The 27,608-nt window shown below is 41.2% G+C and overlaps 1 protein-coding gene across 1 annotated transcript in view; it reads right to left on the bottom strand.

Moving 5' to 3' along the window:
- The window catches only part of LRGUK (leucine rich repeats and guanylate kinase domain containing), a 62,660-nt gene that overhangs the window by 27,809 nt on the left and 7,243 nt on the right, over positions 1-27,608 (bottom strand). Inside the window, exons 3-8 of the mRNA XM_090287529.1 lie at positions 25,330-25,411; positions 21,203-21,303; positions 17,808-17,889; positions 10,794-10,918; positions 6,691-6,834; positions 1,484-1,564 (exon numbers count right to left, since the gene is read on the bottom strand). Of these exons, the coding sequence (XP_090143655.1) occupies positions 1,484-1,564; positions 6,691-6,834; positions 10,794-10,918; positions 17,808-17,889; positions 21,203-21,303; positions 25,330-25,411 (615 nt within the window). The remainder of the gene's footprint in view (positions 1-1,483; positions 1,565-6,690; positions 6,835-10,793; positions 10,919-17,807; positions 17,890-21,202; positions 21,304-25,329; positions 25,412-27,608) is intronic.

The following is a 27,608-nucleotide window of genomic DNA, read 5'->3' as shown; positions in this document are numbered from 1 at the left end:
CTGACTTATAAAAAAATAATAATAGTAATTACCTGCCCTTTTTGCTCCAAAGTGACATTTTAAAAATCAGGTTCTTATATTCTACTTGTTTATAAGAATTTCTAGTACATAAGGATTTCTAGTACCAAGAATTAATTAGATGCAAACTTATTATGAGATGTCACCAATCAGATGCAACTCTATTGTATGACCTGTATATTCATGGTTCAAGACATGGCATTCACACGAAATGGCAATTGTTGTGTCTGCTATTGTCATTTTTTGACAATCTAAGGGAAAAAAGGTCAGTGTCCCTGACTAAATAGTCAGGCAGTACATGTTTTAAAAATTCTTGCAGCATACCAGTTGAAGATCTGAATTTAAAAGAAATCTGAAAATCTCTGTTCTAACTCCAAAGAGTTTCATTATTGCAAATAAGAAAACAGTATTTATTATCCCTTTGTCATTTATTTATGACTTTGTAGATTCATTTTGTATTGATTTGTATCATTTATTATGAATGTGTTTTGTAATAATAAAATGATATTCACTTATGGAATGAATTCCTCATTACTCCCTACCATCTGCTGTGTTAGGATTATCTGCCTTTTAAAAATACAATTTAAGTTTTTGTATTATGAAGCTACATCTCTTGGAAGGGAAAGATATTAGTGAAGGATGCATTGTATAGATGAGAATGTGCGCTAAATGAATATACACTCTTCGTGGATCTGAAACTGGGGGTGATGGTCACTTTAAGCCCTGTTGCTTTCTTTCCCAGAGTTGCTTTTAGATTGCCTGTTACTATTCCTGTACCGCAGACTGTTTTTCTTTTTAAATCTTATTTTTCACTTTTAAGTTAATTCGATTTTCTTTTTGCCTGTCTATACATATTTAATCTAGATACACACAAAAACAAAGGTACTCAGGGCCACATAAAAATTCAAGTCGGTAGAAGGGTAAGTACAGGCAGGAAAGTGGAGCGAGGGGCAAAGGACCAGAGAGGGAGGCGCAGTGGCCAGAGAAGGGCTCTGTCAATGGAGAACAAGACAGGGCCTGAAAACCTCTCACAGGCCTTGAATCCCAGATGTGAAGAATCTGTGGGAAATACGTCTTGTTTTCTGTAATCATTTTACAACAACATTGATTTCACAGCTCTATGCAGACCATTTTGTTGGGTAGCTGATCTTAAGCTTTGTTTCCTGTTACAAAACAGGAACCATGTTCTGTCCACACCTCCAGCCCTGGGCATCCCCCGTCTCAATGGCTCCCTCCTGTCATCTTTGTTACCTGCTGGACTCACAAATGGCCACACAGAACAGACAACTTCAGGTTTTACTTTCACTGGCAGTGGCCCACGGGGCGCTACCTGGCTTAACCCTCCCGAATGCATCCTAAGAGACTGAAGATGAAAAACACGCGGATGGCCTTTATCAAACGTACTTCTTGAGGAAGAGTTCCAAGCAAGCTCTCACCCTCTCCCCTGATAGAAATGACCTCCTACCTGAATTGGATTTCTTAGAAGATTGAGAACTCGAAGGAGAGGTAGATTTTCAATGTACTCTACCTCACCCAGCTCGGCAATCTGTTTAATCAAAGAAACACAACATTATCAATATTGATGACTGAAGGCACAAAGATCATAGAAAGCATGATGTAAGAGGGGATACTTTGGGTCCTTGAAATTCGGATGATTTTTAAGATCTCTCCACGGATGAGCCAGCTTTTTAATGAGAATTCCGCCAAGTTTTGCAAAACAAGGAAATTAATGCATGCGAACACTCAGCCCCATTTTCCTTTTACCTCTCTGGCTAGAGAACAGTGAGGTGTTCCTCATCCCAACCATGTCTACTTAAAGGCAGGAATAAAATAGTAGATAGATTCAGAGAAATAGTACAAAAAATGCCTGTGAAGGCTAGCTGTTTCTCCCCCTGCACCTCCCCACCCAACGACCAGTTCCTAATCTGCTTCCACTCACCTGGTCGGTTGTGACCAGTGAACCCTTCTTACTGCATCTACCTGTGTGGCTGTATCTTTAAAAAAAAACAAACAACAACAACAAAAAAAACCAGATAATTATCTTAAGGAAGGTTGAAAATGGAAATTATGGAAATTGTATGACATATTTCCCGACATGGGAGTTCACTTTAAAGTTTTTTGTTAAACTGTGCAGTTAGGTTTTATACTCTCTTCTAAGTTAGGTTCCACAACTTTTACAAATATGTAAGGGGAAAAGGGGTCCTTAATTTGATCAAAGATTGAGATTGGGTTGCAGCATGCCTGAATTTTCGACTACACAGAAGGCAAACACTTTTACATAAATTTCCAGTAATTAGCATAATTGCAATTTTATTTCAAATATAGATTTGAACTTTTTCAAAAAAAAATATATTAATCATCACTTTTCATTTCTATTTCTCCCTAAGTTGCTTCCACACGCCCTGTCAAAGCACTCCAACATCAGGGTCGCTGAGAATTCTTGAGTCATCCGACCACAAAACGCAGCTAAAATGTAAACTATTCCCAAAGCTAAATCGGGGCAAGAACATATATGTCATGTTTGAAGGGTGCCATTTTCAAAGATACAGTGAGAAAGGCAAATTGTTACGAAATGCAACCTGCCCACGTGAATTTGGTGATGGCAACGTTTGCCATGATACACAGCTTTTTTCTAAGATGACTAATCTGCCCCTTTGACTGCCACCTGGGTCATCTGCAAAATAAAAGGATCGGTTTTTAGATTGTGTTATTCGGGGATGGTAGAAAAGTAAACTTGGCTCACATTGGCCCAGTCGTAGCTTTCGAACGGTGGATTGATTTCCCTGCAGTGGGCAACTCACGTGCGTGGACCTCACACGGATGTTAGGAGCTGTTTTCCCATGGTCACCATGTCTCGCCAACAAGGCCTGGCCCCGTGCGCTCACATACATCACTGGTGAGCATGGAAATTGGCACATTCTTTCTAACAGGCAATCTGTGTTAAAAATGCCTAAGCTATGAACCAGCTACCTCACTTCAGGAGTTTTATACTGAAGAGAACATCGAACAGGCAAAAATTAGGTATAAGAATGCTGTCTAATGTCTTTAGTAAAAATTAAAAGTAGTCTCAGTTCCTAAAAGCTCCATCATTATGTGATTAAATGAGTCATGGTACAGTCACATCATGGGAACGCTATGCACGCAATTTAGAAGACGGTGATATCTGCGGTGATCTTCAAATGTTCCAAACTGCATGGACTACATGCGATTGTATTACCTCTACGATGTCAGCTGGGATCACTGGTCTTTTAAGAGTCAGATGAGAGGAAGACAGTTTCCCTCCCAGTCCTTCCAAAGGGAGGACGAGGTTGGTAAGGGCAGAGGGGAGCAAGTGTGGAGCAGCCTGCCTGCAGGGTCCCATGGCTGCGGAATTACATGCGCACCAGGGCCTGGCTGTCCTGCACGCGCTCGCCTTCCCTGTCCTGAGACCTCATCCCCAGGAGACCCACCCTCCCTCACGTCTTCTCTCCTCAAATGTCAAGACCAAGGCTGTGAATATCACAGATGGTAACAGATGGTGTAGGCACACAGCACCCCAAATGACCTGAAGTGAAATATTGCCAAAAAGCTTATACAGTATTCCCTCATTTATCGCGGGTATTACGTTCCAGAACCCCTGCCAAATTGAAACTTTACACTTATTCTACACTCCTAAACCTACGTAACTTTAACAACATATGTATACGGTACCACAAAATCCCGCAATATAGCAAAAAATCTGCGATAAATAATTAAATATAATATTTTAAAAAATCCCGCGATACAGTGAGGCCGCGATAAGTGAACTGCGATACAGTGAGGGACTACTGCATTCTGCAAGGAACTTCAACCACCTGCTGCTAAGAATGTCATATCAGTGTTAACTGATCCCTGGAGTCTGGTCTGCCCCTCTTCCCGAACATTCTCTGCCTGTTAGTGACATCCCACCTCAAGAAGCCTGTCAACTTGGACTTCGTAGGGAGACTAGTTTAGATGATCCTTTTTCTTTTTTTTTGCCATTTCCTTCTAGGCCATGCTTGCCAAACCTTACCATCCAGATGTAATGGGCCTATTAAAGCTTTTCTTTAGATAGAGAGACAGACAGACATTTGTGACATAATGACAGTAAGTCTCAGAAAAGTAAAACGGCATTCTCTAAGTAACGCTTTTGGGATAAATTTTAAACGCTAGAAATGACATCCAATCTAGCAAGGACTGTAGAGGAGAGAGTGACAAAGGGCCCCAAGTCACCGGCTGATGACAAACATTTGCAAAGGAATGTAGAAGAGGTGCGTAAATTATCATGCGAAGGACAACAACGTTTCAGCAGCTAAAGCCAAGCAAATAACACTGATGCAAGTGCTACCAGTAAAACAATATTCCTAATATTACATTAATCTCACGAGAAGCAGCAGCTATGCTATGTTTCTTTTTTTAAATTTTATTTATGTATTTATTTATTGTTTTCTAGAGAGGGGGGAAGAAAGGGAGAAAGAGAGGGAGAGAAAAATCAATGTATGGAAGATACATCCATTTGTTACCTCTCACACACCCCCACCTGGGGACCTGGTTCGCAACCCAGGCATATACCCTGACTGGGAATCGAACTGACAATCTTTCTGTTTGCAGATCACTGTTCAGTCCACTGAGCCACACCAGTCAGGGCTTATGTTTCTTTTAAATGATAAAATTTCCATCCTTGATACATAGCATTCTCAGTAGGTCTGGAGAAATCCCTGAGGAAATCTCTGGATGGCTCAAAGAATATTTCAAAGTACTGTTGGTTGCTCCCCAACCTGCCCATTGGGAAGCCAGGGAATTGTGTTATTGTTACAAACGCTACAATTGCCAAAGGATCCCCACCTTTGGGAAATGTGGCCACATTTTTTTAAATGGAGTCTCTTTAATATTTGAAAATTATAAATTCCTTTCTTCACTCACTCTTTTCCTTAAACTTTTTCAAATGTAATTTGAAAATCTCTTGAAATGGAAAAGAACAATATATTATCCGGGAGTTCCTTCTAGACCAGTGTTACCTGGTACACTCGTTACTAGCCACAGTGGCAACTTAGCACCTGGGATGTGGCTAGGATGAACTGAAATGTACTGTAGTGTAAAATACACACCAGATGTCAAAACCTTAATGTGAAGCAACAGAATATAAAATATCAGTAATTTTGTATGTAGATTATATGTTGAAATGATAATATTTTAAAATTAATTTCACCTATTCCTTTTTACCTCTTTATTGTGGCTACTAGAAAATTTAAAACTGCATACACATTTGTTTTCTATTACATTTTTATCAGAAAGTGCTCTTCTTGGACATTTACACAATACACTTTCCCGAAAGGAGGGGCCATTAGCATTTCATTTACTGTGTTATCCTGAAGGGTTAAGACACTGATGTTAGAGGCCAACGAGTTGATGTTTAAATCCCGACTCTGTTATTGCTAGAGAAATAACTTTGGACAAATTACTTAACCTCCCTATGCTCCAGTTTCATCTATAAAATAGCAATAATAATAGTTATATATAAGGTATATATATATAAATGAGATATATGTAAAGTGCTTAGAACAATGCCTGTGCATAAGTACTCAATGACTATCACAATTATTTTATGACGATAATTGTTATCAGTATTACCATCACTAAGGCAAGGCCCAGTCTATCTCTCCAGCATTCTCTGTTGATACGTGAGAATCATGTCAATGGCAATTTCATGAAAAAGATGCTAAAGCCATATGAAAGATTATGCTGACTTCATAAGGCACATGGCACAGTGAACAAAAGTTGTCCTTTTGAGTTAACTTTAGAAGTTGACAAAACAATTAACATACAAATGAAGTGAAAGCGAGGATGAATAGTTCTGTCTGTAATTAAATATCCACCTGTTCCCAGACCTAAAGACTGCCTTTTCTGAATTTTTAAAAACCTAACAGATGCTGGAAGTTCAGCAGCATCACAGCTGGACAGAGAAATGTCAAGTAGGACCCATGTCTCCCTCGGGGTCAGCCGAACTTTTCATTTTTCAAGAAGAAATAAACATTCAATTTCCGTATAAAATCTCTTTTAAACATGTGACAAAGTACTCAGTCTGAGTAAAATCACAATTGTGAATCTTACTGCATAAGAAATCAGCTATAGGTACCAACTCAATATACAACTATTAAAGTATAATTAAGAGGGAAAGCCAATTAATATAATTTGTACAGTAAGTCAGATACAGGAATTTGAATAAGTCCAATCCCCAACTCACACAGATTGGGAACATACACTGTTGTTACCATGGGATATAAGAATTCACTTCCTAGCAGTGGCTGGCATGAGCAACACTAGCCTGAGGCTACCACCATGTCTACAATTTCTCTGCTTTGGCATTTCAAGCATTCCTGAGGCTCTCTTCCTACACAAAGTTTCACTCGAACATGCTTACTTCAGAAAGTCACGTGCACTTGGTTGTAGTTGAAATCTTCAAAAACAATGTAATTAGGAATAATCAAATTTTCAAAAATTTAGAAGTGTTAAATATTCTTTTTTTAAGTCCTTCTTCAACTACTGCTCCGGAGGTTTTCCAGAATGACATTTCTAAGCTGGCATTTAATGGGACAGCCCTTGGGCAACCAATGATCGTCCTAATGTCTTCTTAATGTAGACACTGACACCCACACATGTGCGGTGTGACATTACCTTATTGTCCTCGAGGTTGATCACTTCCAGGAAGTCGTGATTCTCTAAGCCTTGGAGGCTGCTGATCTGATTGTGGGACAGATCCACAATCTGTAAGTCTTTTAGTTCGTCCAAACCTGTGATCTTCTCAATCTGGTTATGGCTCTGAAATTAGTAAAAGACACTCAATGTCTTAAAGGCTTCTATAGGAAAAGGTGACAAGTTTTCATTGTGATTACTGCCCCCAAATCTCTCAAAGCCAGGAGGCCATTCTTCTTGCCCTCCTCCCCATTTCTATCGCTCACTTGTCTGAGCACATATACATACAGCCCAGAAAGAAATCCAAGTTTTCCAGCTGGAAGACTCAAAATATAATATTTTTACAGAAGTGAAAGCTAGAGGAATGTTCAAATCAGTAGGACAAACAAAAACTAGGTAATATCGTATAATCTAAAGCCTAATGGTAGCATAACTCCATGTTTATCTTCAGGAAAAAAAAATTCAATGCAGTTCTTTGATCAGCGGCATCATGAGCCACTGGAATATTATAAAATGTCCATATACACTTCTTTTTCAGCAACATTCTAAATATAATCACTTCATATGAGGGCTACGGTGGTGTGATACAAGCCTTCGGTTACCTGTGCTCTTGTGAAGTTTCTGCCTCCTGAATCTGGGCTGGACCTATGACTTGCCTTGACCAAAGGAATATGGCAGAAGTGTGCCAGAACCAAGTCTAAGAATTGAGAAGGCTTGGCAGCTTCCCATTGTGTCTTGGCGTCCTGAGCTGCAGTGTAAGAATACGAGCTACTCTATTGGAGAAAATCTATGGAGAGGTCCCATGGAGGAGCTGTCGTACGGAGAGGGGTCCTGAGACTAAATACAGAAGAAAAACCCAGTCATTTCAGCATCCCAGCTGGGCCCAGATCCAGCCCATCTGCCAGCTGAATGAGGCAAGACCAGCAGAAGAACCACCCAGCTGAACCCAGCTCAGATTGCAGGATTGCTAGCTAATAAAATGGTTGGCTAATAAAAGTTCTCCACGCCACTAAACTAAGTTCTTCAATAATTCACACATAGACATCTTCTCAGGCAATGAGCACAAAACAAAGAAAGATTCAAGATTCAAACATTGTCCTCTTCAACTTCCGTGTGCCTATAACAACAAATAATGGTGATAACAATAATTTGCTTTTTCTTGTCCATGTTCCAACATACTTGTTAACTCTTTGGGTTCCTTGACCTTGAGATATAAGAATATGCAGCAGTAAAATTAAACTCTTAGTTTAAATTGAGAAGCATACTAAAGAGAATTCTGAGATTCAATTAATGCTGTTATGTCCATCTTTTAACTTAAAAAACTTTTAATAAGCACTTATGAACTCAAAAATTAAACTATAGTATCCTCTTCCTCTATAATATTTTTCCTGGTACATTTAATAGCAAGAACTCATGTTCATCCTATTTTTCTTAAGATTTAACTTCAACAATGAGCAAGATCTGTGTTCACTGGCATAATTTATGGCTCTTTAAAATATATTAACAGAATGTTGATGATCTATAAAGCTGGGTGATAGTACACGGGGGCTTATTAAACCATTTTTTAAATTTTTATGTGTTTGAAAAATTCTATAAGAAGGAAAAAATGCTCATAACCCCATTTGCCCAAGTCAAATTTCCTACTGTTCAGAGTTCAAAAAAGTTCTAGAAAGTGTAATAGAAAAGAAAAAAATGCCACTAAACTTAACATAATAGCCACATTCATTTAACTTACTGAAATAAGACTTCAATATCCTATTTAAAATATGCCCACATAGCTAATTTATACAGGCTATACTTCTTTGCAAAGAACTCTGAAGTGCTGGGATGTGGAAGAGAGCCTGAATAACTACAGTGTTTCTGCTGGCTTCCAAAGCGGGAGATGCGTCAGAGCAGAGGGGGGCAGAGAAAAGTTTAATGAGACAGCCTATGGTCAAAAACAAAGCAGAACCGAGGACTCTTTGGAATCACAGAATTTGAGTTGAAGGTCATCTGGTCAAACCCTCGGTCTGATGCTGAGAAACTGATACATCGCTCTGTAGAGTGGACGTCTAGTTTCTGCATGAACAATCCTGCTTGTTTGGTCATGATGAGCAGGGAAAGGGCCCTTTGGAGAGAAGCCGTTTCCTTTAAATAAATGAAACGAGAGATATTCATCTCCCAGCTGGGGAGGAAAACATGGTTCTTCCTAAGACAAGACGGATTTTAAACTTTGAGACGCGCTGTCCCCACTTGCTAAGGGAAGTGGCTGCCACGGCAGCCCACTGGGAACCGTGTGTTCCCCTCCCATTTACCGCAAAGGTTGATGGTGCACCATTAACTGTTGGTGTGTATGGTGAATTGTTCTTTCTTCTCTAAATCGTAAAATAAACTATTTTCAATAGTAAAACAATTGGTTTTCTGATTCCACAAATTAAAAAAATAAATCAAAGCATTAAAAACTGTTGAAACAGATGTGTATCATTTTACTTTATGTGTTTTATTAACACATGGAAAAGAAAACCTTCTTATTCTTGAAAATGAATGATGGCATTTCCTGTACTTTCTAGTGCATTTTGGGTAGCGGGGGCAGGGGTTGGGAAACATCCACCTAATTCATTGGTAGGAAGAAAATAAATCTGTTATGCTTTGTCCAAAAGCTACTTGAGACCCGAAACTGTCAACATGACTTACTTATTTAGCTACTGAAATGCTTAGGGTGAAAGTGTGATGTGTCGTTATTCTTAATAATGAGATCCACGCCCCAGATGTCTACGTATCAAGCTCCATGTAAAGTGAATGGGAATGCCAATACAGAAAGACATGGGGAGCAAAGGATAAGCTACAAACAGAATACTACCTACTGCCAATAATCCTTCAAACGATATAAGTTGACAATGTGACTTTTTAAGTGATCCTTAAACTTACAGTCCAACTTATCAAATTCATTTTCATTAATGCTTTGCTAATATGCCTTAGTGGGCAGGAAACATGAAACCTCAGGGAAATGGTTAAGCCTTTTCATGCCTTCCGTCCATCCCCAGCACTGGGAACCAGGACTTGACCCTGTCCTGACTCACTGTAAGGAGTGAAGGGCCTTCAAAACACACTTCGGTCTCCAAGCTGGGGGAAAGCATTACCACATAGCCATCCATCAGCTATCTGTGGTTAAATAAGACAGGGCAGTAGATTGTATATGTCCCATGCTGCAGACAACCCAAGATGTCATTTCAAACAACAGTTCAACACTCTCCTTGGGAGATTTCACATAGAAATTTAATAAGCTACCAGCCTCATGGCTTAAAATCCTCCCTGCCCACCTGTGACAGATACAATAAAGAATAACAAAGCCATCCAAGGTTAAGAGGTAGGAGAGAAGAGGAAAGGAGGAAGAAAAAGTCCTGGATGATCCAGAAACTATATTATCAGCCCCCAAATTAGTGAGCTATGCTGTTATTTCAAAAATGCTGTGTATTTGGGACACTTATGGTCTTGCTTTTTTTTTGTAAATTATCTGTATTTTCATTGAGTCACAGTCACATAGGATGTTATATACAGCTAAAAAAAGTGTGTTCTCTATGGGAAAAAATAAACAAGTTTAAACACTTTGATTGGAACTGTTCATTTCTTTTCAGCAGCTGATTCTAGTTGTTGAAGGGGAAACTAGCATATATTAACATACAAGGACTGCAGAAATTCAGTGCCCAGAGAACATCTTGTGGTTCATTTGAAAGAAAGCGTGTTAAGAGCAATAAATATACTGCTTAAATGTGATTTCACCAATAAGACATTATGAAGTGTCTTAAATTGTTAAAAGTATACTTTTTCTTTCTCAGGGTAAAAGGTCTTTGGAAGAATTGAATTGGATACCAAGTTGGAAAATCATTTTCCTTTTGCATAAAATATTGATCACACACACACACACACACACACACACACACATACACACACACCCAGATATGGAAAGGAGGAAACAAACTGAAGACAAACAATAACACACCATCAAAGAATTTTCTCTTTATAAAGCTGAACATTCCTAAATAATTATCATCCATACACTTCTTTAACTGACACTTTTGAGGAATAACACTTGTTGTTAGACTCACCAGGCACAGTATTTTGATGGGCAGCATGCCTAAGCCGTTAATGGCCGTGATCTTGTTTCGGGCCAGGCTAAGCTGCGTCAGACTGTGGCACAGCTCCAGCCCACAGATTTCTTCTATCTCGTTGCCTATGCAGCAGGACCGCATTTAAGGAAAATGTCGGTAAAACATTTTAGAGGAAAAGAAAGGAGTATTAAGTCAGACCATAGCAAAAACAGGGCAGTATTACATGCCAATACAGGAGGATCAATAAATCTTGATAGTTTCCACGTAGACGTTAATACTAGCATGACTTAAAATGAACTCTTTAAAGGAATGTTTTGTGCGTGTGCTCAGTCACATTAGCACTTGGAGAGGCTCCCTGGCGGTGTGCTTTCCCTTGGTTCCCCAGGTCTCCCTGAGAAACTCAGGTGCTTCCCGCAGGCGGGGCTTCTGAGCGGTGATGGGCAGCAAGCTTTACCCCCGTCACCACCAGGGTGACAGCCTGGGAAGTGGCATCTGCAGCAAATGGTGATGAAGAAAACCGAACACCCTGACCCAGAGAGGAACAGCCCTTTCTTCTATTGCCATCTCTTCTCCCTTTAAAATAAATGAACCACAACTCTGCCTTCGTTTCCCCATCCACTGACTAAGTTGCTATTCATTGGTAAAATGTCAACTTCTCTTCTGTGTTCCATCCTTGTAGGCACCTGAAACTGGAATCTCAGAGTCACTGATTCTTCTCACCTCTTGCTGTCCTCAAATCTCTGGTCAATTTCCAGGATCTGATATCATTTCCCCACCAAAGCTCAGCTTTCCTTTCCAGATTGCCTAAGATGTCACCATTTTCTCAGTCACTTGTAATCTTCAGGGCATCCAATACTTCACCAAAACCTGGCCCCCTTTTTTTTTTCTTTAAAATATGTCCTTAATTATTCCTTTCTGTTCATCCATTCCTCTGCCAACTTAATTAAGCTTTAGCACCAATGGGTACCTCTAACATCTGGTCCCCAAGTCACCTTAATACACTGGAGTCAGGTTAATTTTTTTTTTCAAAATATTGATTGGATATTAAGCTTCAATTAAACAATTCTCATAGGATGAATTCCAAATTCCTCACTCTAGCATTTAAGGCTCTTCACTTTAAGCAGAACCTACCTATTCAATTTCATCCCCCTGGTAATCCAATGGGAATTGCATTCTGCCAGGTGAATATTCTCAACTCCTCAGGAACATACCCGCAGTCTTTGTACTGCTTTCCTTCTCCTTTCTAAACCCTGCCCGTTCCTCAGGCTCAATTGCAAATTCTACTTTTGTTTATCCTTTTTTTAAAACATTCATATTCAACCAACATCTTAAGTATTTATTTTTGATAGATAACTTCATTTTCTTATTTCTTATGCCTTTTTAATTCCATAAGTACAAATGATAGACTGGAAGAAAATAGTCACAACATATATAGCAGACAAAGGATAAAAAATAGCCATAAAGTAATGGGTGAAAAAAAAAAGACAAAACAACCCAGTTGAAAATGTAGAAAAAATATATTCAGGATATCTCCAAGAAGTTCCCAGAAGAGCAAATCTAAGTGGCTAACAAAGATGTGAAAGGACACTTACAAATTAAGACAAGATGCCATTCTTCACCATTAGCATAAAAGGTTTAAACATTTTAAAGGTTCTAAAGCACAGACACCTTCATACTGCTGGGTGAGAGGGTCACTACGACAGAGCCACTTTGGAGGCGCCTTGGTGTGACTGTCACAGCAGTTCCACTACGTGGTATCTGTTCTAGACAAACCACTTCTTCCTTAAGGCCTTGCCTGTTCAACCTCTAACGCCCCAGCTATCTGATTCCATGAGCCATAGAATCAAGAACCATGGAATCAATTCTTCGAAGAGGAAGGAAGGGATTGTAAGCATCAAAAAACATATCTTTCACCTCATAATGATTTATAGTTATCCTAACTCTACTATTTACGAGCTCTGTGACTCAACTTCCCTCGGCTCAAACACCAGGTTGCCATGAAGGCCAAAGCTAGATCAAGCGAAAAAGCTAGAAAATGGGTGTGAGTTGCATGAACCCTAAAACACCCACAATTACAGGGCACTGTTATCCTTACCGCAGTACAAGCATGAGAGGTCAGAGATTGCACCCTCTACCGTTTGGCCACTGCACAAAATGGAAGGTTCAAGGCTAGGGTTGATTCTGAAAAGAACTAGGCCACAGAAAGAGGTAAATTAGGAAACTAGAAGCAATGATGGGAAAATGTTGCCAAATGAACCAGAAATACCTAGATTTTCCTCATTGGGTCCATTCAGATTCAATTTTGGGGCTGAAACATAGTTCTGCTTGTCGTTGATGTACATTTTCCAATCTACTTTCATAAAGCTTCCTTCCAGAATAGCTCTGCAAATAGACATTTACGCTCGCAAACACTATGCTCCTTTCTGCTTCCATTTTCTTTAGGCTATTTAACTATTCATTCTGTTAGTAAAACAGAGGCCTGATCTTCGCAGGTGTGGATTGTAACAAAGGATGTGAAGTGTAGAAAACGGGAGATTAAACTCTCACACAGCACAGGTGACGTAAAATATCCTCTGAGTAGGCAATCCTGGGCAAGACAAACTTCAAATGGCCATCTGTCTCGGCTTAGTGGAGGGAGCAATGGTCATTAGGTCCTGTTTCAGGAGCCCTGGTGTCCTGGTGGCTGTGATCCAGCCGAAATGAAGATGCTCTGAATTATGACACAGTGTATATAACACACGCTTGTGGGCAGCCGAACCAGGAAGCAGTCCCATGGGAAACAGGCAAGGACCAGAAAACTAGAAAACAGGAGTCTTAAAACTACGAAGAGATCATGGGAATTGAAAAGGAAAGCTTGTTTACTCTGTACACAGTCATTTTCCAAGACATTAGAGGCGAAACACAGTTCCCTTGGTACATGCAAGCTGACTTGCTTTGACTAGAATGGCCAGTCTTGTTTCATGACGTTAATACTGCAGGGGCCAAAGGCGGAGAAATACGGACGTGCCACTTCAATCATAACCGTGGCTTTGGCAGCTACCGTCGCCGTCACTCACAGCCACTGGGGCCAAGGGGGAGGGATTGACTGAACATTTCTATTGGGAAGTACATTTATTTCTGAAAAATTGTCAGTCCCCAACTCTTCATTCCTTTAGGTTTCCAGGAATTTCAGGCACTACAGATTAATGAGGTTCTTGAGTAAGGGTTATTTTTCTTTTTCTTTTCTTTTCACAGTGATACAGCAGCTTCCACCCTAGTGACTCCCGGCCACCACTTATGTGACTGCCAGCAATGACAAGGGTCAATATGCAGGATGGCCCAGCAGTCAATGCGCTCCGTACAGAACTCTGAGTTCACAGCTTGCTTTCAGGTACACCTCTATCTCCTCAATCGCCTGTTCTCTTATTTTAAGAACGTTTATAAAATACCACTTGCCCTTCCTCCTGACATTCTTCTTTCATGTTCTTTCTTAGGTCTTGGGACTTTTGGATAAGAAGAACTATAAACTGATAAGTCCCTAAACTGTTACAATGGAACAGCTTACTGGGTTAATCCTCTTAGGTATATTTTAATTTTAAAAGGCCACGATCAGGAGAAAGAGACTCAAAGAACCCAACATGATCATAGTGCATTCCATCTCTAAAGCTTTTTGTTCTGTGAATAAATCCTTTCCATGGAATTTTAGATCCTTGAGCAAATGGAGTGCAAGAACCCAGTGGCACACAGGCAGAACCTCGCAGCTTGGAAAAGCCCAGCGAGATAATATTTATTTAATCTTAAAAAATGTATATATTTTTTGAGAGAGGGGAAAGGCAGAGAGAAAGCGAGGGAGAGAAGCATCAAGGTGTGGTTGTCTCTCGTGCGCCCCCAACTGGGGACCTGGCCTGCAACCCAGGCATGTGCCCTGACTGGGAGTCGAACTGGCGATCCTGAGGTTCACAGGCCAGTGCTCAATTCCCTGAGCCACAGCAGCCAGGGCCCAGTGATACATTGTTTACATTTTGGTGATGCTGTCAGCAGTTCGCAGCACTGGGCTTGAATTACTCAGTAGTTTGGTATTCGCGTTCATTCGTCGATGACCCAGAAGTATGGTTTGGGTGTGCAGATAACAGTGACTGAGAAACCCTGGAAATTTATCGCGATTCTCTTCGTGGGAAGACCTGCAATGACGGCTTTAATCAAAACCAATCTGGAAAAATCTGTATCCCCATGGCAGTGAAAAATGCTCTGCTCTATAGGAGCGAAACGCTAAGACATGAAACACACATACACTTCAAATGGCGAGGGGATAAAACTAGCAGTTACTCCATGAATTGCAACATGGGAAAAACACTGGAATCCAAGAGACTAGTCTCAGTCCAACCATTTTCCAAATAATCTTGGACCATTCACTGAATCTCCCTGAGTCTTGGGATCTTCCTCCATAAGCTTAAAAGTTGGTGCTAGAGGATCTCCAAAATCCTGCCTGGATGTAAAAATTCTATGAATCCTTTTTAAATTCCATCATTCTATAATCAAAGTAAATTTCAATGAACAACCAGTCAGAATTTATAGGTAAAGAATCAACTGCATCCTTTCTCAAGGGTAAGTACATGTATGTACACTTGGCAGAGTTTATCATCTTGCAATTTAGGATCATTATCAATTGATCATCAGTTACCCACATATGAAAGGACAAAACAGCATAAAATAAACTGCAAAGTTCATATCTTACAGTTATTTCATTCTGTTGTATTAATATAATCCACTACAATCCCATGATCAGTATTACTAGCTTCATTAACTGACTTGTTTTTAAATAATTGTTCTTTGTTTTTACTTTGAGAATTACTTTTATTTGCCTTTCTTTTAGAGAAAAGTGCACTTTTGCCCCCTCAAGTAGAAAAGTCATATATACCCACTAAGGAAAGCTTGAACAAATATAAAAAGTATAAAAAATGACAGCCAACTGTCTGAATCCACCAGATTAGGAAAGCCTGCCTTGCAAGGTGTAACAGACTAATTTAGAGTTGAGGACCTCCCAGTGCGGTCCTCAGAGCAGCAGTATCAGGTTGGGAACTTGTTAGAAATGCAACATCCCAGGCACCGCCCCAGACCCACTCAGCGGGGGGCCAGCGGGAGGTGTTTCAGCAAACCCTCCAGGGGATTCTGACCCAGCTAACGTTTGAAGCTTGGTAAATAATTGTTTCCGAAGACATTAATTTCAAACTTTCAGGCTTTTAGATGTGTTAACAGACACAGGTGCATCACTGGTCCATATACGGCCTGCTTATTTACCTTTAAAAATATAACGAACACTCCGGAAACCACCACCATCACTATCACCCCATCCCCAACCCGAGAAGCAGAGCAACAGCAATAACGTTCCTCTCTCTCCCCTCGGAGATAACCACCATGCTATCTCTTCTTCCCTTTCCCACTGGTTTTATACCCAAGTTTCACTTAGTTTATTAAGTTCTCTCCTTACGGCTGCATGGAAATGTAATTCATTCATTTTCACTGCGGTATGCTACAAGGTGCTACTGCGTAAGTATGCCACGGTTTATGCTTTCTCTTACCCATGGGCATTGGGCCTGTTTTGCTGTTACAACTAATGCTGCTATGAGCATTCTTAATTCTTAATTCTTAGATAAGCCTCTGGGTACATATATGTTAAGCCTTCCAAGTGTAGGAATGAAAATACCAGGTCACAGGGTATTGGGATGCTCAACTTCACAAGATAGTAGAAAACTGTTTTCCAAAGTGGTTGAACCAGAGAAACTCATAGACAGAGAGCAGGATGACAGCTAGTGGGGCAAGGGGGTGGAAAGTGGGGGATTAGGGGGTGGAGGGATTGAGCCAAAAGGAAAAAGAACTCATGGACAATAATGTGGTGATTGCAAGGGGGGGCATATAAGGGTTAAAAAATATGTATATACATAAAATGAAAAAGATTGTCTTGGCTTAAAAAAAAAAAGGAAGAAGTTTCATATTCATAAGCAACAGAAAAAAGAGATCCAGATCCTTTTAATCTAGTGTCCCCCAACCCTTGGCATTTTCAGATTTCTTACATTTTGTCCACTAATCACTCATTTTCACACAGAAGTTCTAAAGGGCGTGGTGCTGTGTTCTAAGCGTTCCATCAAATGTGAAGCAAGATTTTTTGCTGCCAAATATGTCTTCCAGAAAGTGTACCTTCCATTCTCTCCACACCTCAGCCTCACGACAAGTGTGATGTGTACTAGCGGCTGCGACAACCCTGGATGACGCACCAGGGGCAGTCAATTCGTTCTCCACTCGGCCCTGGAAATCCCCAGGTGGGCAGAAAGGTGCTTACTGAGAAGGAGAAGGCCCTGTTCGCCATCCCCCAGAGGATGTCAGCCTCTGGTGTAAAGAAGAGGCTGGAGCTCATTAAACGCACAGATCCCCCAATTAACCCCTTAGGCCCTAGGAGCTGGAGCACGCCCACCTGAGAGTAGCTGCTGATTGCGTGGGAGCCTGAGTCATGCAGTGGATCTGTTCCTGAAGTTGACTGTAAATCAAAAGTTGTTTTTTTTTTAAAATGAAAGCATATTTTAAATACAGTAGAGAAGCTTGCTATTTAAAGGGAGTTTAGTATGAATGCTTTTGTAAAATAAATAATTACTAATTTTCCTTATGGCCATATCTAGATTTTCAAACACTGTATTTATATAAGATAGGGTGCACGTTTAAGTAAATTTGAAAAGGAGTCAGTTCAAACAGAACTTCTTATTTGGTTCTAGAATTAAAAATAAGCCTACGCTTATTAGAATGACTGTCTCACTTGGCTTTTCAGGTATAAAATGCTCTTGGTAGGCTTTGACTTGCAGTCTTAGTCCTTGGTAAATAAAACACCTTTCCTCATTTTGTGATTATTAATTCTTAATTATTTAAATGAGCCACACATCTCTAGTAAATTGCTTATATGATACTATTCCATGTCATCTGGTACACACACACTTATTAATGGGTCTATTAACCAAAATTTCTCCTTTACTTATCAAAGGATACTGTCCAAAATTAGTTTAGTGAGAGCCTGGTATGCTGACAAATCACCCATTTCAGAAATTTGGTTGCAGGAAAAATCGGCCTTCTGAGGACAAAAAGAAACAGTCTGTCATACTTCATTCTCCATTAGTCTTAACCACAGTAATTAAATGCATAAGAATGTGTTTCTGGGTGTAGAGTTAGAATTCTTGATTGAAAACACACAAAAGCTAAAACAGTCACCTCTGTTTCATCATCATCTACCAGGGGGTCCTGCCCTTCCCTGTTAAGAGAGATCCTATGGAGACCTCTTCCTGGAGACCCCCTCCTTTCAGCGTTTACTTTCAGCCTGATCTTCCTTCAGGATTCCCCTCGCCTTCACCCTTACTACTGAGTCTTTCAGATTCCCTAGTGCCCAGCAAACTGTGTTCACTTCGTTTATATGCAGACCGGGTTTCTCTTTTCTTTGCCTTTTCTATTTTTATTTCAATACATTCTCCATGTCATGTGCTTAATGGCAAAAAAATCTTCCTAATTCATCCCTCAGGTCACAGCTCCTCAATTTAACATCTTTTTTCTCAAAATGGACTATTTTAGGAAAGCATTTTTAGCAACATCAGTTGTTCCTACTCAAAAATATGAGCTAACAGAAATACATTAAATAATTTTGATTATTCAACTACTGGCAAAACATAAACAAAAATGATTTTTTTAAAAAGGGGAAGATCCTAACTTTTTGAAACACTGCATTGATTAATTTGCATTTTCTGGAAAACTATGAAGCAATTATATAAAGCACTATTCTTATCTTCTTATACCCTTTTAAACAGTGATTCCAACCTCAAAAATGCACAATTATTTTGTCAATATATTAAGTACTAAATATTTTAAATACTGAATTCTTTGAAAGAGAAAAACTGGCAACAACCCACGTGACAAGAGTGGAAAACTGGTTAAGCCGATTACAATATAGCACTGGGACTAGATACCCAGTCAGTAAAACACGTGTGTGGGAACCATGTGAAGAGAAATGTGCCAACTAGACAGTGCTAAGTAAAAATACTCTGAACACAAAACTCATGCACATACAAACCACAACTATGCGACATGCATATCATGACTGAACTAAGACGTCAGTTTGGCATGATGTTGATGGAGTTTCCTGTTCACTTTTTATATAATAATGATAAACTAGACATTTTTAATCGTCTGAGCTCACTTAAAATTGGCACCTTTTCATCAGCACCTTTCATTTCTCGTGGCATGGCATGGGTCTCCTTGGGACATCTTTCCAGCCACGCCTGGGTGGGCCGTGTGCCAGTACTAAGCCCTTGCATGCACCTGTGACATCAGATGTGTTGAGACACCAGCGCTTGTAGGAAGCACCCATCAAATCACCTGCTGAGCAAAACCATTCCAGAGAACACAGAGAGACGTGCAAGTCACTGCTCGTTAGGAAACGTGTGCCCTCTCTGGTTGGTGGCATGGGCTCAGAGACAATAAATAAAAGGAAGCAGAGCTTCCCAAGGGGGTGGGACACTGGACATAGGCCTGCTGTGCTGGGAAGATACAGGCTCTGGGTCTCAGACATCGAGTTCAATCCCAGCCCTGCCACCTCCCAGTTAAGGTGATTAGATACCTAACCTTTCTGTGGTCAGTGTCCTCATCTGCAAAATGGGACCGTGCCGCCTGCCTTGCATCTTTGTTGGGGGATTCAGTAAAATAATGCCCTGACCACACCAGGGGCCTCGTCATTCCCCACCCAGGTGCATGGGGAGTCCTCACGCCCCTCATCGGTTGGTCTGGCAGCCCTCTACAGTTACCCGTATATCAGTTCTCCTTCTCCAGGAACCTTAAGGATGGGGTATCTGCCATAATGATGGGGACATGTCATTACACATTTGTCCAGGTACCCAGTATGGACACACCAAGAGGGAACCCGAACATAAACTATGCACTTGAGGTGACAATGATGGGTCAGTGTAGGTTCATCAATTGTTAACAAAACAACCACTCCAGTGGGGGCAGGGCAAATAAGGAAATCTTTACACCTTCCTCTCCGTGTTGCTGTGAACCTAAAATTGCTCTAAACAAACAAATAAACAACGCTGGGGTTGTCTGATGTTTCTGTCCATTTGTGGAGTCTGTGAGGTAAGGGTGTGAATGGAAGAAACTCCAGGGAAGTTCTTCCCAGGGAAGAGGTCATGCTGTTGCCTGATTTCTGGGGGGGATTCAGGCAGAACGGGAAAGCCAAGGAGGGAGAATGAAACAGCTCAGCCAGTACAATTCCGGGTAACCTGGAGACCACGTGGCCTCACACAGAGCACCTCAGGTGGCTCATTTGGACAGAGGAATGTCACCCTGGCCGTCACGGTAATTTCAAAGGAGGAAAAAAACCCACTGTCGATAAAAATGGAGTGATGCGAAACAAAGGAGGAAAAATAAGAGGGTGTCGCACTGGCAGGAGGGATGTCAGATTTCATATTTCTGTGAATGCTGGTAGAATACCTTGAATCTAAGTTAATTTGGTTTGTAAGTAAAATAAAACCAGTAGCTAACAAAAGGCAATAGCTGATGTTCATTCCTAAAAATAACTTTTAAATTAAGTACTTGAGTCCAACAGAGGAACACTCATCCCAAGCTCTCAGCACATGAGACGTGGGCCATGTGAGTCAGAGTCTCTGGCAGCAGGGTCCAGGGATCAGTGGTTTTAATACTGTCCAGGTGACTGCCGTGTGCAGAAAAGTTTAGGAACCACTATTCCATGACCTCTCTGCTTACATGGATTGGCAGCAATAGCATCACCTGGAAGGTTGTTAACTCACCCTCCCAGGGCCCCGCCCCAGGCCTTCAGGTCAGAATCTCATTTACACAAGAACCCCAGGTGATCTGTGTGCAAACAGAAGGGCAGGACCCAGCGCCCAGCAGCAGAACAAGCTTGCTCCACCAACCACTGCTCTGGAGTTTAATTCTTCCCCAGAAAGGCAAAAGCCACAGCAGAGCGGTGAGAACGCAGATCTGAAATCACTGCTTCCTAAGAAAACTAAAGCCTGGACCCATAAGGAGGCAGAATCTGAGCCCCCAGGAAATCTTTATAGATTTTTCACATATAAAATTATTCTGCTATAATAAAAACATACAAATAATAACTAGCATTTAAAAGGAGAGAGAACAGAAGGAAGCTAGTTCTTTGGTCTGAACATGAGGTTTTAGCAAAGCTTTCTAAAAAGATTATTCATTGTCAGACCCTTCCCCCAAATAAATGAAGCATAAATCCTTCTCCCTTTTATTTCATTTCAAAGACACTATTTACCCTGACTTCTTATTCTCTCTGAATTTCCCATTTTGGTGCCATTTTGCTTATTCATGTGCTTTGCAAGCCGGTTAACATACGGAATGGGTATACTGAGAAAGTCTACCTTGAGATTTTTGGGTGGCTTGAAATGGAAGAATGTCTTCAGTTTATTCTGAGAAGCATTGAGCTCTAGAAGATAAGGCATACAACTCACACACGACAAATCTGGGGAGAAAAAGAAATACACAATAAGGCAAGGCACTAAGTATCAGACTAAGTCATTGAAAGCAGCATATGTGACGTGAGGACATTTTTAAATGAGCTACGTGCGAGCACATCTTAATTGTTCCAGGTGAGTGAAATGAACACGGTGTGTGAAGCACACACGCACGGGAACTCTCCGTTAGCCGATAACTGACCTTTCTTCCCAGGGCCTCCCCAACTCCTCCACCCTCCACCCCCCCTTTTTCAGGACAGCCAAATAACTGAGGCCTTCACGCTGCCCCAGCTCACTCTTCCACAGCCCAATGCTTCAAAACTGGCCAGCCTGGAAGAAAGGACAAGCTGGGGCCGTAGATGGTCATGAAAATTAGCCCCTAAATGACCAAAGGAGGTCTTTTCAGAAAGACTGAAAATGCCGCAGTTGGTGAACTTTCTTTGCCCTGAATTAAATTTTGTTTTAGTTGGACTTAATCCTAAGTCTCATTAATTCTTTGAAGTGATTTAAATTATTGCTAGTATTTTACTTTGTCTTTGGAGTGGCTCAAATGTGTGGGTGACTTTAGCATTTTATCCCAGGCAAATATTCTGAACCTCGAATACTAAGGACTATTGTGCTAATAGTCAGTCGCTCCTAACGAAATTGCATGCAAAACAAAAAATGAAGTATTGTTTTGCCTTTCTCTGCCACTTCACCGCAGACGCGCTTCAGGACAGGAGGAAGAATAAGAAAACGGCTCAGGAAGAATCACGCGATGAGAGCTTACAGCCTCCTCGCCACCAGCAACTTGTTCCCCCACCTGAAACTGGTAATAACGACGTCTCCCTCTTCTCACTCGAGATCACAGAACCAGCAGTGACAATCACTGGAGCCGGAAGATCCCCACCAACTTCTGCTTTGTTTCTTTGGTTTAAACTATGCCCTTTTTTAAGTCTGTCTTTTTAAATGGAATTGTTTCGTTTAACAGCCACTGAAACAGGGACCCTTCAGTGGGGATTAATGAGTCAATCAAGGAAGGCTGCCTGTGAGGGGAAGCCTAAGGAGAAACTGTCATTGCTTTACAGGTTTTCCCTATTTGTCCATTCTGAGCTCAGTTCTGTGTCTGTCCGTAGTGGTCACAACTATGAATTGCCACCAGACCCGGTACCCCCCTGGAGCTGATCTTTCTGCGGGCAGGTAAGGGCTTTGTACCGTAGAGTTCTGTCTTAAAGCAGAGGACGCAGCAGCTACCACTTAGATGGGGATGAAGAGATGACAAATACGTTTCATTCTGTGTAGATGGCCAATGCTTTTAAGTCAGGGACAGAGAAATTCACGGTCTGGGTTGCTGGGCTTCTAACTTTTTCAGGGCCCTGAATTCCCTACACGGTGTAGTGACCTCCGTGTCCACCAGATGGCAGGAGCACCTCGCGTCTACAGCCGTGGTTCTCCAAGGGTGGTCCTGGACCTACGGCGTCCGCTTCACGTGGGAACTAACTAGAAATGCAAACTCTCCATTCCCACCCCAGATCCGCTGAATCCGAAACTAGGAGGGTGGGGCACAGCCACCTGTGTTTGAACAGCCCCCACCCTCACACTCCAGGTGATTCTGATGCAAATCGAGATTGGTCTCCGTCAGCTCATTGGTAACACTGTCTACAGAAAAAGAAAAACCTGCTGTACTTTATAGATTCTCAAACACCTCACGAGTTAACCAAACAGGCCAAAAAAGACTGAAGACCGATCTGAGGAGGGAAGCTTCATGCACAACTGTAAGCTCCTTGCTCAAGTGACAAGGGCGTGAAGCCACATCTCTTTCCCCTTCCTCAGCACTAGCATTATTGAAGACCCCACCGCTCTGGAATTCCTTGGCTAATAAATAAAACCAACTGTGGAGGTGTGGGGTACCGGGACAGCTCCTGCCGGTCACACTAAAGTCTCTCTGATGCTATGATATCTGAGATTTGCTTTAAAACAATCCTGGGGAGGGCTGATAATTGTTGAACTTGACTGTTCACAACAACAGTCGCTCGACTTGATCACGTGTTTGTAATTTTGTGTAGTAAAGTTTTATAAAACTAGGGGGGAGAAAGTCTTTCAAAACAGTAAAATTTTGCCCTGGCCATTGTGGCTCAGTTGGTTGGCACATCATCCCGTAGCTGAAAGGTTGCGGGTTCGAGTCTCCATCAGGGCATGTACAGGAGGCAACGGATTGGTGTTTCTCTCTCTAAAAACCAGTGAAAAAAATGTCCTCAGGTGAGGATAAAAAAATAAAAACAGTAAGATTTTAAGAAAAATTATACTAGATTATTTCTTAGTCACTGAAAGAGGAGTCACATGAGATAAACAAAAAGCTTAAAATGAGCCAGAGAAGACCATATCAGTAAAATGTAATTGCAATAAAAAAAGACAGGCTAAAGATGGAAGTAGGAAGGTTATCAGTGAAGAAAGCAGGGGAGAAAGAAGGATTTGCTTCCCTTCTTAGAAGTCTGAAGGAAAGAAATTGTACACTTTAACTTCAAATAAGATCAGAAAATTAGAAACAAGGATCAAGCTTTCAAGAAAACGTAGCTCATTTTATTAACTGAACACGGTATCACAACAAATAGGTTATACAGAGCTCCAAATGTCCAAGTTAAGACTTTAAAGAATCAACTAAATATACAGAGATAGCAAAAACAGAGGAAAAATTAATTTGTGAATCCCTGGCGCTCCAAATGAGGACAGAAGTAGATGGTCGGGATTAAAATGTTGACGCAAATGTGGCGGTGACCTCGGCGGTCCCCCAGGCCTGGCTAGTGCTTCAATCGTGTTTGGACGGAACAGACCCAGGGACACCCCTTCTTCCAGCCTCTGACCACCCTCTGACCTCTTTTCCAGTCCCACCTCTGGTACCACCTCAGCTATCCTTGGGCTCCAAGACCAGCCAACGCCATGTTTTAACCTTAACTCCTTATTGCGGAGCAACCATGAGCTCCCAAATTTGTCACAAGTATTTCACCTGGATGGAGGCTGCCGTCACTGCCTGGCCAACCTGCATCTGCCGGCCTCCCCCACCTACCTCTCTCTGGGCTTCTGTTTCCCCCGGGATGATGTGGCTCTGTAGGCCATGGGCCACTTATTCCATGAGCTGGCAGAGAAGAAGCAGGAGGGTGCTGAGTGGCTCTTAAAAGATGCAAAGCCAGCATGGCAGCTGCATTCTCTTCCAGAGTGCTGAAGCCGTCCCAAGATGAGTGGGGTGACACTCAGGACGCCACGGAAGCCACCATGGTCTTGGAGAAGCACCTGAACCAGGCCCTTCTGGAGCTGCAGGCCCTGGGCTCTGCTCGCATAGACCCTCAGCCCTGACTTCCTGGAGAACCACTTCCTGGATGAGCAGGTGAAACCCATCGAGAAGATGGGCGACACCTGACTCACCTCTGCAGGCTGGCCGGCCCCAGGCTGGATGAGTCTGTCTTTGAAAGGCCCACCCTCAAGCACCACTAGGAGCCTCTGGAGCCCAGGAGCCTTTGAGGGGACCCTCTGCATTCCCCTGGCACCTGGTTTTTGACTGAGCCTCCTCCTGGAACCACCAGACACCCTTTTAACCACCCTCTCCCATGCATTGAACCACGTGGAAACAACAAAGCTTTTTGCAGCAAAATAAAATAAATGTTGATGCAAATGCAAAATAAATGAAAAAAAAATCCATTAAAGGAAAAAAAAATGAATTCACCTACACTGAATAAACTCCTAAAGGGAAAGGAAAGGGAATCACTCAATATTCAGGAAGTATTAAAGCAGTAATGACCCATCTCCTAAATGGGAAAAGCAAGCATTCCGCTGGGTACTCGCAACCACAGCAGAGCAGTGCACGTTTGCTGACCTGACTCTTTCCTTAGTCATCAGTCATTGGGGCCTTTTTTACATGGAAAGTGTTGAATCGATAGGTAAACACTTGAACCACCATAGCATTTACATCAAGTTTTGTAATGTATCTTACACAATGCAAAGCTTAAGAATTTGAAATGATTTAGTGATCCATCAATACGACTAAAACGACAATTCCATACCTTCAATTTTATTGACCGAAAGATCCAACTTCTGTAGATGAACATACCCACAGAGGATGCTAATGTCGACTAAGTCACAGCCCTGAGAAAAGAAAAGGTAAAACACTTTTATGTTGTAATGCATTCGCACTCAGCCTTCTCGCAACAGCTAGAAGCAATGCTTGACGAGAGAAATCCAGAATTTCTTTCATAAAATAGAGTTGAAGCGAGAGGACAAACTCTGAAGCCTACTACGAATACGATCTCAAAACAGACTACGTATATGCCCCATTAAAAAATGCACTCCTCTGAAGAAAATAATAGCTTGGAAAATTAGTGTTGTTAGCAAGAACAACTACAACATGAAAAGGTAAATTAAAACAGTGTCATGAAGCCCTTTGGAGCAGAGTTTGTTTTTATTAAAAACCTGTGAATAGTAATAAAGCCAAAGCCTTTATGTGGTTGAAGAAAACTCGAATGTTCAGAATTTAAATGAAATGTTAAAGAGAGTTCACACCTACTCAGGAGATCATTAATACCACCCACATCTTCACAGGGATCATTTTCAAATCTCTCCCACGACCATCTTATCTGATCAAAAACACCTGCGAGATCTCAGGACAGATTATGCCCAATTTAGAGACGAGGAATATGAGGTACAGAGAGAGGTGTGTAAAAACCCTAAAATCACACAGCAAGTTAGTGATAGAGAAGCAGATCCAAGTCTCCTGAATCTTGTTCTAGCATGCTTCCCATGAAATATTGCATCTAGTGAATTTCATCCAGGGCTGGAGGGGCATTTGGTCTCCCGGAACAAAGACTCATATCATTGGTGTGTATTGTGATGTCAAAGTCAGAAAAAGCCAGCCACCGAAGTGTCATTATAAGCAAGTTCTCAAATATAATAACAGCATTTAATAAAGGCCACTGGGACAGTAATAAATAGTTACTGAAAACCTACTACGCACAAGGTATCATGCTTGGCATGATGAGAAATACAGTAATGAAATAGAGCCATACTGTGCCCTTAAGAAGGTTATGATTCTGGTAGAAGAGAAGCTACATACACAAGTAATAAGGGAAAGTAAAAAAAAATAACATGTAGCCTAACTAAGATATAAGGGGGTGGGGAGAATCACTAAACCAGGCAACCCCAAGAAAGTGTATTCAGCGGGACAGGTTATGAAGGCAAAGTAATTCAACCTGTAATATCTCGAGTGTAAGGAGGTCAGTGGCAAAGTAAGTTAAGCTTCAGTCCATCTAGCTGAAATAAGATTTAAAGAATTGCTTTTTGGGGGAGATCAATTTAAGGCACAGCACTTCATACATAAGTAGAATATTGATCGAAAGGGACTTGTGTGGGGATGTATTGGCTGCGGGAATTACCTCCCATTCCCACGCCTAGCATGGTGAAATTGACACAGGGGGCTCCCTGTATGGTATTGCCTGCCTGGCTGAGTCATCCACAAAAGGTTATAAAATGAAAATAGTAGAAGTTTAGAGCCTCGGTAGGCTGTTCTCAAAGGCGATGTCATGGAACGAGCATGGGTGAAAAGAGCTTAACGTTTCTTGGATGGTTTACTAGTTCAAATGCAGGACGGAGCAGCCTTACTAAGAATTTTATACACCTGAGCCACATCGGTGCTATAGCAAAAATATCTGTGGGCCTTTTCCACCTGTGTACCTGCATTTATTCTGTAAACCTCCAAGGAATACTTAATGCTTTACAATATAAGAAAGCAGAAAGAGTTAAATTATTTTTCTAGGACTATAGAAAAACAAAATGAAAAAGAAGCTGAAGTAGTCTGAGGATTCTGCTTTTAAGATAAAATTGGAGCCAAGATTCTATTGCTGCACTATGACTAGTATCGAATTCTTGAAAATTGATAAATAAGAATACATTTTTTTCATTAATAATTGGTATCTTTAGGAAAGTGAGAGATAGCTCAAAGCTACTTATTTCTTGACATACTTAGGGGGGGAAAAGTCAATACCAAAATCCTTTGTTCCCTGGGATTCAGATACAAATTTTAGTCCTGGCACTGATCAGAGAGAAAATTCTTACAGAGTTTTTGATTAGTTTTACAGAATCAAATTCAACCTTCTGGAAAGAAGGCATTGATTGCTATAAAATAGACTACTTAAGATGAAAGAAACAGACTGTGAAGGGAATGAAAACAAAGGAATTTGAGGAGCTGATTATTGGACTAGCCAGGGCTCTTTGATGTCTAACATTTACATAAATAACTCTTATTGCCAGACTCCATCAAATGCAATACTCTGAGATGGTGGAGCCCACA

The sequence above is a fragment of the Furipterus horrens genome, unplaced genomic scaffold, assembly GCF_987537825.1.
Source record: "Furipterus horrens unplaced genomic scaffold, mFurHor1.1.pri manual_scaffold_9, whole genome shotgun sequence".
NCBI classification, from domain to species: domain Eukaryota; kingdom Metazoa; phylum Chordata; class Mammalia; order Chiroptera; family Furipteridae; genus Furipterus; species Furipterus horrens.
This window is presented reverse-complemented; position numbering and strand designations above follow the sequence as displayed.